Source organism: Chamaea fasciata, unplaced genomic scaffold (assembly GCF_029207755.1).
Source record: "Chamaea fasciata isolate MVZ Bird 193981 ecotype frontalis unplaced genomic scaffold, bChaFas1.0.hap1 SCAF_5, whole genome shotgun sequence".
NCBI classification, from domain to species: Eukaryota; Metazoa; Chordata; class Aves; order Passeriformes; family Sylviidae; genus Chamaea; species Chamaea fasciata.
This window is the reverse complement of record NW_027094090.1, coordinates 63,448,971-63,464,258: the sequence shown is the minus strand read 5'-3', so window position 1 is coordinate 63,464,258 and position 15,288 is coordinate 63,448,971. Positions and strand designations below refer to the sequence as shown.

The following is a 15,288-nucleotide window of genomic DNA, read 5'->3' as shown; positions in this document are numbered from 1 at the left end:
TGTCTCTTGTCAGCAAAGAGGATAGTATGGGTTAGAGTGGTTCTTTTGCCTCAGCTTGGAGGGAAATTAAAGAGAGAATGTGGGGAAAGATGCGTAGGAAAATCCATCTGTGGAAACAGCAATAGAATGCAGCAGTTCTGGTGCTGAGCCTGAGGCATTCAGTCAGTTGTCTGGAATGAGCTGTTCCATTCTTGAAGGTGATGGCCACTTCTCAAATAATTTAGACAAGTCTTTGCTTTGTTTTAGGAATGGTAGTATTCTTTGCAAAGTAGCATTGTTTTTTCTGCTAGTAAATTTGTTGATTGGCATGCAATATGTTGCATTAAGTCATGGCAAAGATGTCAGTCTAGAACCTGCTGATGATACCTTGAGGGAAGGGTGAAGAAACCTTCCATTCTAGTATTGCAACTGTGCTGTTCCATGGATTGGTGAGCAACACTGACAAATACCTTGCTTTTCTTTGGGTGTTGTGAAGGAACTAGAGGAGCAGCTTGAGGAAGAGGAAAGTGCAAGGCAGAAGCTGCAGCTAGAAAAAGTGACCACAGAGGCCAAATTGAAGAAATTGGAAGAAGATGTGCTAGTTCTGGAAGATCAGAATCTCAAATTGGCTAAGGTAAGACTCCTGCATCTTCTTCCACAAGCTAAAGATGCATTGGTGTTTCTCTTGGACAAAACCACAACAGGCTGACCTTTTCCGTATTACAGGAAAACTTACTGATTAATTCAGTCTTGTCTTTGAGAATTCTGACCTGAATTTTTGAAAGTAACTGCCTGCCTGTATTCTCAACAGTCAGAATTGTATATTTACATTACTTTGTTTAAATAATGATCCATGAGCAAACATTTTCTGATGCATTGTTATGCCAAACAGTATCAAATTATTTTATAAACAGACTTCCCTTTCAGTTTTGAAAGCGATGTCATGTACAAATCTTTAATTTAAATTCAACTTTCTGTTTGTGATCCTGAAAGTATTTCTTTCTTTCTGAGTTTCCTTGTAGCAGGAACAGGCACTTATGACATTGACAGATCTGGAAAAATACCCTGTAATTCCAGCAACTCTTTTGACTCTGCCTTCTCAATTCTGCAGGAAAAGAAACTCTTGGAAGACAGAATGTCTGAATTTACAACAAACCTGACAGAGGAAGAGGAAAAATCTAAGAGTTTAGCCAAACTGAAGAATAAGCATGAGGCCATGATCACAGACCTTGAAGGTGGATTTGGTTTTTATTTTTTTTTAAAGATAGATCCTGTAAAGACCTTGTCTGATTAATTTTTGGTGATTTCTTGTTAAAATTTGTTGAACTTTAGTTTCATTTATGATAGAGTTTTAGTCCTCCCAAGTTTCTGAAGGGTTAAAAATTGGTCTATAGTGTGTAAGCTATTGATCAGTTTAATAGAGCTGTGCTCTGTATGGCTGAAGGTTATGTGCCTTGTCAGCTGAGCCCTTGATCTAAATAAAAATCCTCTCCAAAGCAGCCAGGCCAATGGAGAAGAGAGGCTGGTTCTCTTTCTTTTCCTGCTGTGGCAGTGTCTCCACTTTTCTACTTCCAGCAGCATCAATCTGTCAGGGTTAGTGCTGTTTCTGATAGTGTGTTTGCACAAGTTCTTTAGAGTTCTAGAAGGATATTCTGGAGACTGCCAGTAAAGGGAGTTTAGTTTCAGTAAAGGGAGAGCAGACCTTGTGTTCAGCATCACTAAATGGGTGCTTACGCCTGTGTGGTGTGAGTCTGGCATTATGTTTGCCAGTTACAGTGGAAGTGGGAAAAGGAGGTTTGGCTGCAAGGCGAGGGGAGGGGAAATTGCCCAGATATATTTTGAGGGCAAAATATGGAGCAGATGCCTGTATAGGTCCTGACAAAATAATGCAGTCCAGCTACAGTTTGGACAGTTGTGTTATCAGGAAAATACTGCTTAAATAGATCTGTTTTTCTGTGCTCATACAATGTTCTGAGTGTGTGTCATTTGTGTTGCTTAACGTGTCCCCATCTCCATTAGAACGCCTGCGACGCGAAGAAAAGCAGAGGCAAGAGTTGGAAAAGACTCGTCGGAAGCTTGAAGGGGACTCCACTGATCTGCATGACCAGATTGCTGAGCTGCAGGCTCAGATTGCAGAACTCAAAATGCAGCTGGCCAAGAAAGAAGAGGAGCTGCAGGCAGCCTTAGCTAGGTGAGAACCTGACTTCTGGGGTTCAGGGACCACTTGGTTGGAAAGTGTCACTTGTCTTGTGTCACTTGGAATAAGGTGAATAGGGATAAAAACAACCTGTGGATGTTGTATTTTAGCCTGTGGACTACTTAAGATCCATGTCCTTGGCATTAGAGTTCTTTAGCTGCTGCTCACTGCCACATTCCCTGTACAGATCTAGATTATGGATGCCATAGCCACTGCATGCATTTGACTGGAGTAGTAATCCTTAAACTGGGATTAAAAAGTAGAGGCAACACACTGTCCCTTTGGTAGTTGCTGCATTCATCTACTCAGTAAAGTGTTTAATTTCCAACGTAAAATGGTGCTTTCTCTTCTGCTTTCTTCTGTTGTCAGTCTCTCTCTGTCCCCTTCTTTAAGGTGAGTAATTGTGCTGTCTCAAGTATTGGGAGATAGAGCTTAGAATTTGTAGATCATATATGGATCAACGTCTGAATGTAACATTGTAGAGCTGACCAATACCAGCTTTTCTTGATTCTTTTTGGTAGGACAGTTTGTCTTAATTTTTGTATAGTTTAAGTCTGGCTCTGACCAGAACCTTATGTTGAACACAGAGTGGAAGAAGAGGCAGCTCAAAAGAACATGGCCCTGAAGAAGATCAGGGAACTTGAATCCCAGATCACTGAGCTGCAGGAAGACCTGGAGTCAGAGAGAGCATTCAGGAATAAAGCTGAAAAACAGAAGCGGGATCTGGGAGAAGAGCTGGAAGCACTGAAAACAGAGCTAGAAGACACACTAGATTCTACAGCTGCTCAGCAGGAGCTGAGGTAACTCCAACATGGGGCTGTGTTATCTTTATTTGGGTTTGGTTTTGGCTGCTTTTAATAATGCTGCTGTATTCAGTCTCTTACCATAGCAAGTCTGCCTTTTTCACTGGTTAGCAGCCTCAGTGACTACAGAAGGAGGTGGTGTGCAAGCCCTAGTCAAGACAGCATTACCTCACCTGATGTCAGAAAATTGATTTGCTCCCTAACCAAAGTATTAGTGGTACCCTTGAAACATTGGTACTTTCAGGCTGTTACTTCTTAGGCAGAAATAATGCTGCCAGCTTGCACTTAAGAAGGATGCAGTGCTAAGTGCTACCTTTGAAAAATATCTTTGTAGTCTAAACAGATCTTGGCATTTTTCTGCATTAGAGATGCTGTTGGTGGATATACGCCTCTGTTTGATTCCCTCCTTGGCATCTAAATGGAATCTGTGAAATTTGCAGGTCAAAGCGAGAACAAGAAGTGACGGTTTTGAAGAAGACCCTAGAAGATGAGGCAAAGACTCATGAGGCTCAGATCCAAGAGATGAGGCAGAAACATTCACAAGCTATTGAAGAGCTGGCAGAGCAGTTAGAACAAACCAAACGGGTATGTGGAACAGAAAACACAAGGCCAAAGCAATCAACCTCCCTGAAATGACAGTGGAGAGGAGCACAAAGTATTCATGATACTCATACATGTATTCTTCTTCCGTGATAGATCACTTTTCTCCATTAAACTAGAAAAAGCTGTTTAAAATAGTGATATTCATTTTTTTCTTCTGTTAGGCATGTTACACTGCACAGCCAAGACATTCTTCTCACTGCTAGCACTTGTTAGCTTGTGCAACCTTTAATTTGGAAATCTGATGGTGCAGGACTTTTTTCTGCATTGTTGTCTTCTCTGATTGTTAGATTGTCTCCTGAAAATCAGTGACAGGCTGTTCATCTTGTTTTCTTCTGAGTAAGCAATCTGCAACTTAACTGCTAAACATACAGCATTAGCTTGCTTGTTGGAAAAACAAGTACTCACTGGATCCTGCCATATGTGAAGTCTGAGGGGTTTTGCTGCCTTTTCTTTTCCTCTTCAGGTGAAAGCAAATCTTGAAAAAGCAAAACAAGCTCTGGAGAGTGAGAAGGTTGAACTGTCCAATGAGGTGAAGGCTCTTCTGCAGGGCAAAGGCGATGCTGAGCACAAGCGGAAAAAAGTGGATGCTCAGCTCCAGGAGCTGCAGGTGAAATTTACAGAAGGCGAAAGAGTCAAGACTGAACTGGCTGAGAGGGTTAACAAATTGCAGGTGAGTGGCATGGGTTTTCCTTAGCTTCAGCCCAGGGCTCAAGAGAAAAGATTGTAGGGTGGTGTCTCCTATGGCTAGTTAAAAAATTCTGTTCCTCCTGAGGATAATGTTCCTACAAACAGCAAATCCATCATTTGCTTCCCAAGTACTATGCAAACTCGTTAACTCATTACCAGATCAGGATATTTGGACTGATTTTACTTATTTTGAGCAGCCCTGAGAAGGTGAAATAACCAGTTGCTGTTTGAGTTTTATAAGGCTCAAGGAGTCAGTGTGTCTGTGCTCCCTGAAGGCAGGCAGTTGTTTGCACAGCTCTGTGAGCACTCAGCTGCTGGAGCACCTGGAGTGGCACACACAGACTGGTGGTTGAGTAACTCATGTGGAAGATGGTGTCTGGAAGTTTTGTCACATGGTTGATGGCTTAAGGATGATGTGGGAATTTATGGGTTTCTCCTTTCTTCAAAGGAGCAGCAAATTCCTTAGAGTGACATGAAACGTTGTTTTTTGCCTTCTCCTTTATGGAGGGTTATCATTAAAAGTTGAACATTGCCAGCATATGCACAACCTTTTGAAGTGTGAAAATGTAATTTGGATACTCTAGATATAATCTTGAAGCAGATTAGTATAAAATAGAGAGTTAGTTTAATAAAAATTTTTACAATTGCTTACCAGGCTAAAATCTCATATATGCCTTAACCCAAACCAACCAAGATCAGCAGGCTGTTGCAATAGAGATGATCTGAAATAAAAATCTCTTGTCAGCTTCTCATATTTAGTTCCTGGGACTGTGGAAATGTGTTTATTCCTTGAAAGATTCTACACATGCCCTCCTGTTGAGAGGTGCCTCTGTTTTCACTTTTAGGTCTCGTAGCTGCTCACCTCTTCCTGTCTTTGTTTTTGCTGATGCATTCAGTAACTGATACTCTGATCTCTCCTTCAGGTCGAGTTGGACAATGTCACAGGTCTTCTGAACCAGTCTGACAGTAAATCAATCAAATTAGCAAAGGATTTCTCTGCTCTGGAATCACAGCTTCAGGATGCACAGGTGAGAGCTTTGGAAACTAAGGCAACTATATGTCTGTTACAAATTGGTAAAGGGAGAAATGGATGCCATTAAGTATTTATTATACAAAAATTCAAAGAATTTGGTCTGGATTTTGTTTGGTTGGTTGGTTTTTTTGTGTTTGTATGGTTTGGGGTTTTTTTACACTGTGGGGTTTATACTGCATAGCATTGATAGCATTTCTACAGAAACAAGCTGGTTATCTTCCTTCTGCCTCCTCAGCCTGTGGAACATATCTGACTTTCCCTGTCTTGGGCTTAGAAGTCCTACTCTATCACCTTTACAGCTGTGAGCACTTTCGTGCTTCAGCTGACTGGAATGAAGTTCTTGTTTGAGATCTTCAGAGTCAAGTGTTTGACAGGGTTTCTTTGTATGTGTGTGATTTCCAGTAAATACGACAAATTAAGCAGAAAGTTTTATTTCTCAGTGGATGTTGGGGAAGTGATATAATGAAATGAAGTAATTTTGTATTTTTTTAGGAATTAAATCATCCTTAGTCTTGCACTTTGGGAAAAACAAACATTTACAGTTAGCAGGATATGACTCGTAAGGTCAAGCATGGAGTGCTAAGAAGGTTGGAAGGGAAAGGAAGAGCACATCAATAATAAGTAGCCTTGACCAGTCATTGATGTTCTGTCTACTTAATACTCTAAAAAACAGACTCAAAGACATGGCACAATACAAAAATTCTGCACTACTTTGAAGATTGGTTAATCTTTACAGATCCTTCAGCTCAAGCACTGGCAGCCTAAGTCAGTCAATGCTGTTGTGCCCTAAGCTGCTAAATGATCAGTGCTGTACAGTTCTGCTGAGACCAGCATTGTTTTAAACCATGCACAAGCACTTGGGCCTGATGTGTGTTGCTTTGCTATTGGAGTATGAGAGAGACACGTAGCAGAGCACTGTCATGCTATTGTTGGGAAAGGTCTGAATACTTCCAGTGCTACTTGGAGGATTTCAGAAAGGACTGTGGAAAAGTTTGTGTGGTAAGGCCTTGAGAAGGGCTCGTGTGGCAAGGAGTATACTTCAATGGTTAGAGTGTAGGAGAGAATAGGACCCTTCTGAATATTTTGTTTCTGTACTGACTCACTGAAAGGCATTTATTTAAATTCTGTCTTCAGTTGTCTTATCTGTGCAATTAGTTGCATGCTTAAACTCAACTTCAGAAGTGCTCCTGGAGAGAGTGGGGTGAGGATTGTGAGCCTTTCAATCCAGTGAGTGGTGCTGAATTCCACTGGGGTGTTTGCTTTATAGGAGCTGCTGCAGGAAGAGACTCGACTCAAACTCAGTCTAAGCACTAAGCTGAAGCAAACGGAGGATGAGAAGAATGCTTTCAAGGAGCAACTGGAAGAAGAAGAGGAGGCAAAAAGAAACCTGGAGAAACAGATCTCTATTCTTCAGCAACAGGTACAGAGTGTGCATCCTGTAAACCAGTGACTTGAGAAGAAGGATAAGTACAGGTCTGTCTTTAGAGAAATAAGATTTAAATGCAGAATTGACTTCTACTAGTATAGCCTTTCCTGGCAAGGGTGATTTTGCTGATTTGATTGAGAGAAGAAATGAGGAGGTGTCTGATGATAACCATGTGAATTGTTCGTAGGTTTCTGTCCAGGAATTCCTTTGGGAATTCAGTCATACGGTATTATCTGAACAGGGAGTAGTACCTTCAGAAATGAGCAGACTCTCTTACTTGAAAGTCCTAAACTTCTGGTGCTGGTAGACTGCACAGAACGTTTTTTGTGGCTTCATGTGCAATCCTGGTCCTTTAGGCAATAGATGCAAAGAAGAAGATGGATGATGGTCTGGGCTGCCTTGAGTCAGCAGAGGAAGCCAGGAAGAAGCTGCAGAAGGACTTGGAGGGCTTGAGCCAGCGATATGAAGAGAAGACAGCTGCATATGACAAGCTGGAAAAAACAAAGACCCGCCTGCAGCAAGAGCTAGATGACCTTGCTGTGGACTTGGACCATCAGCGGCAGATCGTCTCCAACCTAGAGAAGAAGCAGAAGAAGTTTGATCAGGTATGACTTCAGTCATAAACATTCAGTAGGTACATCTGATTGATAAGTCTGCTTTAAGAATACATAAGCAATACTGCTTGGAGAATGCATATTTATTTCTGAAGTAAGGCAGAGCACGTAGAGTGGAGAAAAAAGCTTTAATAGACAGAAATTCATTTTGTTCTATGAATAGGAAGTTAAGCAACATTCCTTTTCCCCAGGGGATAAGGTTTGTATCAAAACCAAGATTGAGCTTGAAGTGTTTTGTGCAAATCATCTCAGGGAAGGTTGAAAATAATAGGTTGGAGGCCTAGGAAATCAGGGGTTTGTTACTTGGGGTCAGCACAGTTGGTGGGATGGCGCGCTTCATTCTCTGAAGCTGCATTTTCTTGATTCCTTCTGTCCATGGAAGAACACTGTCAAGAAAGCCCTGATGAAAAGATGCATGTTTACCTAGTTAGCAAATGATCAGTAATTTCTCAGAATACTGATGCTGTGCTCTTGTAGCTGTTGGCAGAGGAGAAGACCATCTCTGCCAAGTATGCGGAAGAACGGGACCGTGCTGAGGCAGAGGCCCGGGAGAAGGAGACCAAGGCCCTGTCCCTGGCCAGAGCCCTGGAAGAAGCCATAGAGCAGAAGGCTGAGCTGGAACGAGTCAATAAGCAGTTTCGTGCCGACATGGAAGATCTCATGAGCTCAAAGGATGATGTTGGGAAAAGTGTAAGTATTCAGTTAAAGTGTCTGGGCAGGATATGTCACACAGTTGATACTGTTACTTTTGCAGTGGAAACAGCTGATGCCAGTGGTAACACAGAGTTGTAGAGAGTACTGGATACATTGTGAGTTTGCTAATGTTATGTTTGTGTTACATCAGTAAGGGGAAAAGATGGGTTGGAAATGACCCAAATGAGGCAGTTGCAAAACTGAAAATTACCTGGTATCCTTGTGGCAGAGATGAAGGTATGGTGTGAACCTGATATGTAAAATACACCTATCAACCAGGCAGTGGAAGATGTTACCTCCAATATTAAAAAAAAGAAATGTTACGTTAATGAAGGAAAAGAATAAATTCAGAGGCTAAGAAGTATTTCCTTGAATTCTATCAGAACCAGGGGTGTCCAGCTCTGGTAAGTCTTCACTAAGTCAGGACTGGGCTGGTAAATGCTTTTTTCTTTCTCCCCACCACCACACACACACACAACCAGAACTTACAGTAATTACCACTAACAGTGGTTCAGACTGGCAGCATGCATCTGCCCTAATACAAGGGACAGGAGCAGTGTTCTTGTATCCTGTCTGATGTGTGTGGCTCCTCGTAGCCTTTTTTCTGTTAGGGTAGATTAAATTGTCTCCACTCTCTGCGGAAACCTCACATGTGGTGCTGTCTTGTAGGTCCATGAGCTGGAGAAAGCTAAGCGAGCCCTGGAGCAGCAGGTGGAGGAGATGAAGACGCAGCTGGAAGAGCTGGAGGATGAACTGCAGGCCACAGAGGATGCCAAACTGCGGCTAGAAGTGAACCAACAGGCTATGAAGGCACAGTTTGACCGGGACCTCCAGGGGCGTGATGAACAGAATGAAGAGAAGAAGAAACAGCTCATCAGACAAGTAAGAAGTGCTATGTAAATCCTCAATGCATTCCGTACACAAACGCACTTGTGTCCAAAGACGGTCAGACAGACAGTGCCAAGCCAAAGACCGCTGTTCATGTTAATACCCCAGGCAACATTGCAAAGCTGTGAGAAATTTCCTCCCTTGTGTGTGTGAATGTTCCAATAGTGTCTGTCTCCCACAGGAACCTGGGGGGCTTTGTTAGTGAGGAATGTCAACCCCGTCCCCCTGCCAGGGAGAATGAAGACAAGTCACATGCTTGCACTTACACAGCCTTTGGAAGGGGAATAGGAAAAATGGGTGCTGGCAAACGAAGGAGCTGAAATGCTGATGCCTCTGCTGCTCCACACAGGTTCGGGAGATGGAGGCCGAGCTGGAGGATGAACGAAAACAGCGCTCCATGGCTGTGGCTGCCAGGAAGAAGCTTGAGATGGACCTGAAGGATTTGGAAAGCCATATAGACACTGCTAACAAGAATCGTGAAGAAGCCATCAAGCAGCTGCGCAAACTGCAGGTGAAACATTGCAGCTGTTTCAACTGTCAGGGCAGAGTTTTTACCCAGGGAAATGGCATGAAAGATTTCACCTTGCCAGAACAATTCATCACTGTCACAAGAGCAGCAGAATCTTGCAGCAGTTCACTGTGAAAGATTTTTTGGCATTTCAAGCATCCTTCTAATCCCAATCTGCCTGTTTAACTCCTGGGAGACAAGCTGTAGGCAAAGTTCACTCTAGTGCTTGGGTCTAGTGCTGTGTTTTTGGAAAGGATTCCAGAGCTGCAAAGCTAGAGGACCCTAAATAACATTGAGGCCTACTCCTGCCCCATGATGGCTCTGTTGTGCTTTTTAAATTCCTGCGGGCAGTTGTCTGACCTGTTCTTAGGAAAAACTAAATCCTCCCTAGACTGTTCATTCCATTGCTTCACTAGAAAGCTTCCTGTACCTTCCCTTCCCCTCTCCATTTATCTGACAAAACTTTTTTTCTACAAATAAGCAATCCTGTTTGCTTCCATTGATATTTTTACATGTTACTTGTGAAATGCAAAAAGGATGATTCCTTTTGTTTTTACAGCAACCTTTGTGGTTTCTGAAGAGTAATGAATCCCTATTTCTGTTTTCCATCCATGTTTCCTGTAAGACAAACAAACCACATCTCTTAATATGAATGCGCTGAAATTCATCCCTTGCTGTTCTCCATTTTCAGGCACAAATGAAGGATTACATGCGGGAACTGGAGGACACACGTACCTCCAGAGAAGAGATCTTGGCTCAGGCCAAAGAAAATGAGAAGAAGCTGAAAAGCATGGAGGCAGAGATGATCCAATTGCAGGAGGTAATGGAATGTGCATGAAAGTCAAGGGTTGGTTTGTTTTCTTTGGCCAAGAACTGTATGTAGCAGTCTAAGCTGGAGTGTTTATTTCCTTTCTTTTGTACTTTTTGCTCAAATACAAGGTCCATTTCAAAATGCAGAATTTGGCCCTTTCCTGACAGCTGTGATAGGAACATGCAAAGCAAAGGAGGCTGTGGGGTGGGCAGGGAGCAGGCCACATCATATAATTAGCTTTGGATTATGCTAGAGACCATACCAGCCATTACCAGTAACTCCTTTTTCCTATACTGCATTAATTGGTAACTTCCTATTGGATCACTGTCTGTCTCGTTTTCATTCCAGGAACTTGCAGCTGCTGAGCGTGCCAAGCGCCAGGCCCAGCAAGAGAGGGATGAGCTGGCTGATGAGATTGCCAACAACAGTGGTAAAGGGTGAGTAATGCTCCCCTTTTGAGGGAGGAGGAGCTGTTGTGAGAAAACACTTCTTGGCCTGTTATTTTTATGTAGACTGCAGGACACACTGTATTCCCTCTGGTTTCTAAAGACTGAGCTAATATACAAATGATGAGTTTTCACCAAGACATTGATGCTATCAGTGCTGCTTTAATGGTTTCATGACTCTGTGTCCTGTAGAGCACTGGCCATGGAGGAGAAGAGGCGCCTGGAGGCACGGATAGCTCAGCTGGAGGAGGAGTTAGAGGAAGAACAGGGCAACACAGAGATAATCAATGACCGGCTCAAGAAGGCAAATCTTCAGGTACCTGTTTAGGCTGCAGTGGCCCGTGGGGGTTCTCTGGTATCTGCATTGTCAGACTGTGCTCTGAGTAATGCCAGCAGCTGCCTTGTGCACAGTGCAGGCCCTCAGAAGGCCATGGGTGTGTGAGCAAGATGAAATAGCTGAATACCACAGTACGGAAAATAGCAGCCAAAATTGATGTTAACTCACTGGCTTTGGGCGTTTAAAATTACTGGGTAGCTGGAACAATCTCCCAAGTTTATTTTAAACCAAACCAACCCCCTCCCAGTCCCTTTTTTCTCTATTAAGGGATATTGAGAAAGATGTTCTGTGGCATGCTGCTCCAGCTTGACATGCTGAAGAGTGCCACAGTGTGTTTGGAAAATTACTTTTCTGCCAGTTCTGTGCTGTTTCAAACGGACTGAACATATGAAATTTGTTAGGCTGCTGTAGAAACCATGATCTTGATCTGCCTGTTGTGTGCTGTATTTTGTCTGCCCAACTTTTTTGAGAGTCAAGCATGTTGTTTTCTCACCAGTCCAAGGTGGTAAGGAGCTGGGCTGATGGTTTTCCAAAGGGTTCATTCATTCTGATAGATGAGAGTGTAGTTCTCTACTTGGCTGACTATCAGCCAGAGCCCTGGCTTGGAAGTAGACAAGTTCTTGCCCTTTTACCTCTGAAAGTCAGTATTTTTAAGCTGCTGCTTTGTAGTGGAAGTAGACAGACAGCAAATAAAAAATAAATTAGTAAAACACTTATATTGGATAAGACTGATAATTACTGTGTTAAGTGCCAGACCATGACCTTATACCCAGAGGACAGTGAATGTGATTGGCAAGTTTAGTTAGCCCTAAGAGGATGTTGATAAACCTGTTATTCAAGGAATTACTTTGAAAATCTGGGTAAACTAAGATACTTTGAGAAGTGTCCTGCCTACAGACAGCTCCCTCTGCATCGGAGTTATTCCAAGTATTCAGCTCACCCTGAAGGTCCTTGTTCTTTTTGAGTCTGAGAAATAAATGAGCCTTTCAGGCAGGAGCACTGGCTGTGCTGAGGAGTCGTTCTCTCTCTCTCTCTCTCTCTCTCTCTCTCTCTGCAGATCGATCAGATGAATGCCGACCTGAACGCCGAGCGCAGCAACGCGCAGAAGAACGAGAACGCTCGCCAGCAGATGGAGCGCCAGAACAAGGAGCTCAAGCTCAAACTGCAGGAGATGGAGAGTGCCGTCAAGTCCAAGTACAAGGCTACCATCACGGCCTTGGAAGCAAAAATAGCACAGCTGGAAGAGCAGTTGGACATGGAGACAAAGTATGTACTAGGAGAAACTCTGTCTACTTTACAACCTTCCACCCCTTCTGGCATTTTAAGCTCTTCTTAAATCTGATTTGTCTGAGTGAGAGCTTCATCCTAGGTGTACAGGGTAGTACAGAAGTAAGATCGTGGCATACCTTCCTTGTTTTTCACAGTAGACACTTATAGCTTCTTCTGAATTTAACCACTCCTGAAACTGTAGCTGTGGTACACTTGTTGCCCCTCTGTAGCTCTTGTCCATGTGACATCAGCCTTTTGGTCACTTCTGGGGAACATAGCTCCCCATCCCCTTTTCTTCCTAAATTAAGGAGGACTTTTGCTATCTTTCTCACTTCTAACTTGCCCAGGTCAGGTGATCTTGTTGGGGACAGTGGGAGATAAGCTGTTGTCTGAACCCCCCTGTGTTTGTGTTCAGGGAGCGCCAGGCTGCCAGCAAGCAGGTGCGCCGTGCCGAGAAGAAGCTGAAAGACATCCTGCTACAGGTGGATGATGAGAGGCGTAATGCTGAGCAATTCAAAGATCAGGTGGGTACAGTGACCTGCAGTGTCTGTGAGTCTTCTGGGGGGCAGGCTTTCCCTTCTATGACCAAGGCTTTCACCATCCTATGGATTTAACTTTTTCAGTCACTGTAATAATTACAAGATGAGACAGATGAAAATGTAATTCTTTTAAAGAAAAGCTAGGACCTCTCAATTCCTAGGCAATTCCCTTCAGAAAGGGAAGAGGGGGCTTTGGAAACTCTGCTTTTTGCTACTCTAACTACTGTGCTGCCGCTCGAGGGGAAATACTGAGTACTTACCTTTTTTTGCCCCATACATGCTCAGGCGGACAAGGCAAACATGCGCTTGAAGCAGCTGAAGCGCCAGCTGGAGGAAGCAGAAGAGGAGGCCCAGCGAGCCAATGCATCCCGTAGGAAGCTCCAACGGGAGCTGGAGGATGCCACTGAAACAGCGGATGCAATGAATAGAGAAGTCAGCTCCCTGAAGAGCAAGCTCAGGTAAGGAGGAGCATTTTGTGCCACACCTTGGCAGCCAGTGCAGCATGGGCTTTGTGCAGCTGCCCACAGCAAACAGTGGGGCCAGGTGCTTCCTCACCTCCTGCCAGAGCCTGTCCTGCCTGTGAGTTCCATGGAATGTTGCTGACGTGCCCTGTGTCCTTCCTAGGCGTGGGGACCTGCCGTTTGTCATGACACGCCGGATGGTCAGGAAGGGAACAGGAGAGTGCTCCGACGAGGAAGTGGATGGCAAGGCAGATGCTGGTGATGCCAAAGCTACTGAATAAGTCCTCCCATTTGACCCAGGTTACATGTGAGGGAGCGACCCATCTACCCTCTCCTCTTCTATTGGACTTTTCGCAAACCCTCTCCCAAATTGGCTGGGGATCTGCAGAGCAAGCCCAGGTCTGTGTATCTGGAGCCATCAGGCATCTGTGTTCCTAGTTTTCTCCTCTTTGCAGTTTCCTAATCCTCTTTGTATTTAATGCCAAAGAGTCAGGGCTCTGAAATTTGACCAGCAGTTTGGCCACTGCAAAGGCCTGTAGAACTGTCTGTGCCATGTCTGCTGGTAAATCCTTATACAGTTTGGAGGGAGTGGGGTTAGGGAAAGATTATCTTTGCTGTAAATCTCCTTTTGTCTTCAATTCTAGCTGCAGGGAAGCTTCGTCCTGTATTCTGTCCCCTCCCTCTTTGTTTGCTTTTGGCAATCATGTTCAGTGACCTCAGACTTCTGCCTCTTTTAATCTGCCCACCCATGTGGTTTGGGAGCAGTTTCAGGAAAAACGGTGTGCTTTGGCCTTGGCAATTTGCCCTTTCTTCTTTCATGTGTTTCCAGGGAGGGCTGAAGAGGGAAACTCCTCTTGGGACCGCTTACCTGGGGGACTTGCCAAAGTTGTCTCTTTTTTTTTTTTTTTTTTTTCCCCCCCTCCCATTTTTTTCTTTTTTCCTCCCTTCTTTTTCCTGTCTGGACAGATCTTTGAAGTGCAATGATGTCCTGTTTGTGTCTCTGCCTCTGAGCGGTTTCATCTAAGGTAGTGTGGACCAGTAGTTAGTGACAGGCTGGGGGAGCAGAGCAATGTCTTGTGCTTGTCCGAGAATCTCTAGGGGACCAAATATATTTAATGGTAATAGAATCTAGAGGAATTTAATAGGGTAGTGGGCAGAGGGTGGGGATAAGGGGAGGGAAATTCCTCTTATTGACATGTCCAAGCCTCTTGCACCTGCTCTGTAACCAGGGGTTGGGATTAGTTATTGTGCACCATTGACTAAGAGTATATTAAAAACCCTCTAATCTGCACAGATATATGTAAGGCCTTTGTATTTCTTGTAATAAGTAATTAAGAAAAAAAATAAAGGTCTTTATCACTGCCTTTCTCTTGGGACCATGGTTATATATAGATAGTCTTTACTTTTCTACACTGTACACTGGTTGCTGGATTTACCTGTATTCTTAACCGTATTGTATATGCTGCATTTAGACCTACTTATGAGCAAAGTAAGATTAAAATATGAAGCACCATACTGTATGCCTGAAGCGCCCTAATGCAGGAGCCTCCTGTCCCAATTGCTGTCACAGAAGAATTTAAATTTTTTTATATAATAAAAGTGCCTTAGCATGTGCCTCAGCTGTGTGTCACCACTACAGTCAGTAATGGTTTACTGGTGCTCCACTGATGTTACCAATAAAGATTATCCATGTGCTGCAATTGTGTGCGTGTGTTGCCCTTCCCTCGGTGCAGTGAAGACCCTGTGCAGCCACAGAAACTCTGCTTTTTGTTACTTTTTTGCCAGAAATTGAATAAGAAACTTGTGCCCATATTCTGGTCTTCGTGGCCCCTTGAAGTGCCACAAGCACATTCTGGTCCTACAACCAGGGCGGGAGAAGCTGGAGTGCAACACCAGCAGCTCCTGACTCTGAGCTTGTCCCTCCCATTCTTTGCTCGCAGATTCAGACCTTGCTGAGAAAGTCTGAACTGGGAGCTGCAGTCGGGGCTGGGCCG

The 15,288-nt window shown here is 43.8% G+C and overlaps 1 protein-coding gene across 1 annotated transcript in view; it reads left to right on the top strand.

Moving 5' to 3' along the window:
• MYH9 (myosin heavy chain 9) overlaps positions 1-14,994 on the top strand; it is a 70,166-nt gene extending 55,172 nt beyond the window's left edge. Inside the window, exons 23-41 of the mRNA XM_066184027.1 lie at positions 476-613; positions 1,091-1,214; positions 1,999-2,170; positions 2,764-2,976; positions 3,420-3,564; positions 4,046-4,252; positions 5,193-5,297; positions 6,570-6,722; positions 7,085-7,333; positions 7,820-8,032; positions 8,705-8,917; positions 9,273-9,434; positions 10,123-10,251; positions 10,591-10,679; positions 10,881-11,004; positions 12,083-12,291; positions 12,710-12,818; positions 13,119-13,291; positions 13,458-14,994. Of these exons, the coding sequence (XP_066040124.1) occupies positions 476-613; positions 1,091-1,214; positions 1,999-2,170; positions 2,764-2,976; positions 3,420-3,564; positions 4,046-4,252; positions 5,193-5,297; positions 6,570-6,722; positions 7,085-7,333; positions 7,820-8,032; positions 8,705-8,917; positions 9,273-9,434; positions 10,123-10,251; positions 10,591-10,679; positions 10,881-11,004; positions 12,083-12,291; positions 12,710-12,818; positions 13,119-13,291; positions 13,458-13,575 (3,045 nt within the window). The 3' untranslated portion in view covers positions 13,576-14,994. The remainder of the gene's footprint in view (positions 1-475; positions 614-1,090; positions 1,215-1,998; positions 2,171-2,763; positions 2,977-3,419; positions 3,565-4,045; positions 4,253-5,192; positions 5,298-6,569; positions 6,723-7,084; positions 7,334-7,819; positions 8,033-8,704; positions 8,918-9,272; positions 9,435-10,122; positions 10,252-10,590; positions 10,680-10,880; positions 11,005-12,082; positions 12,292-12,709; positions 12,819-13,118; positions 13,292-13,457) is intronic.
• The last annotated feature ends 294 nt before the right edge of the window (positions 14,995-15,288 follow it).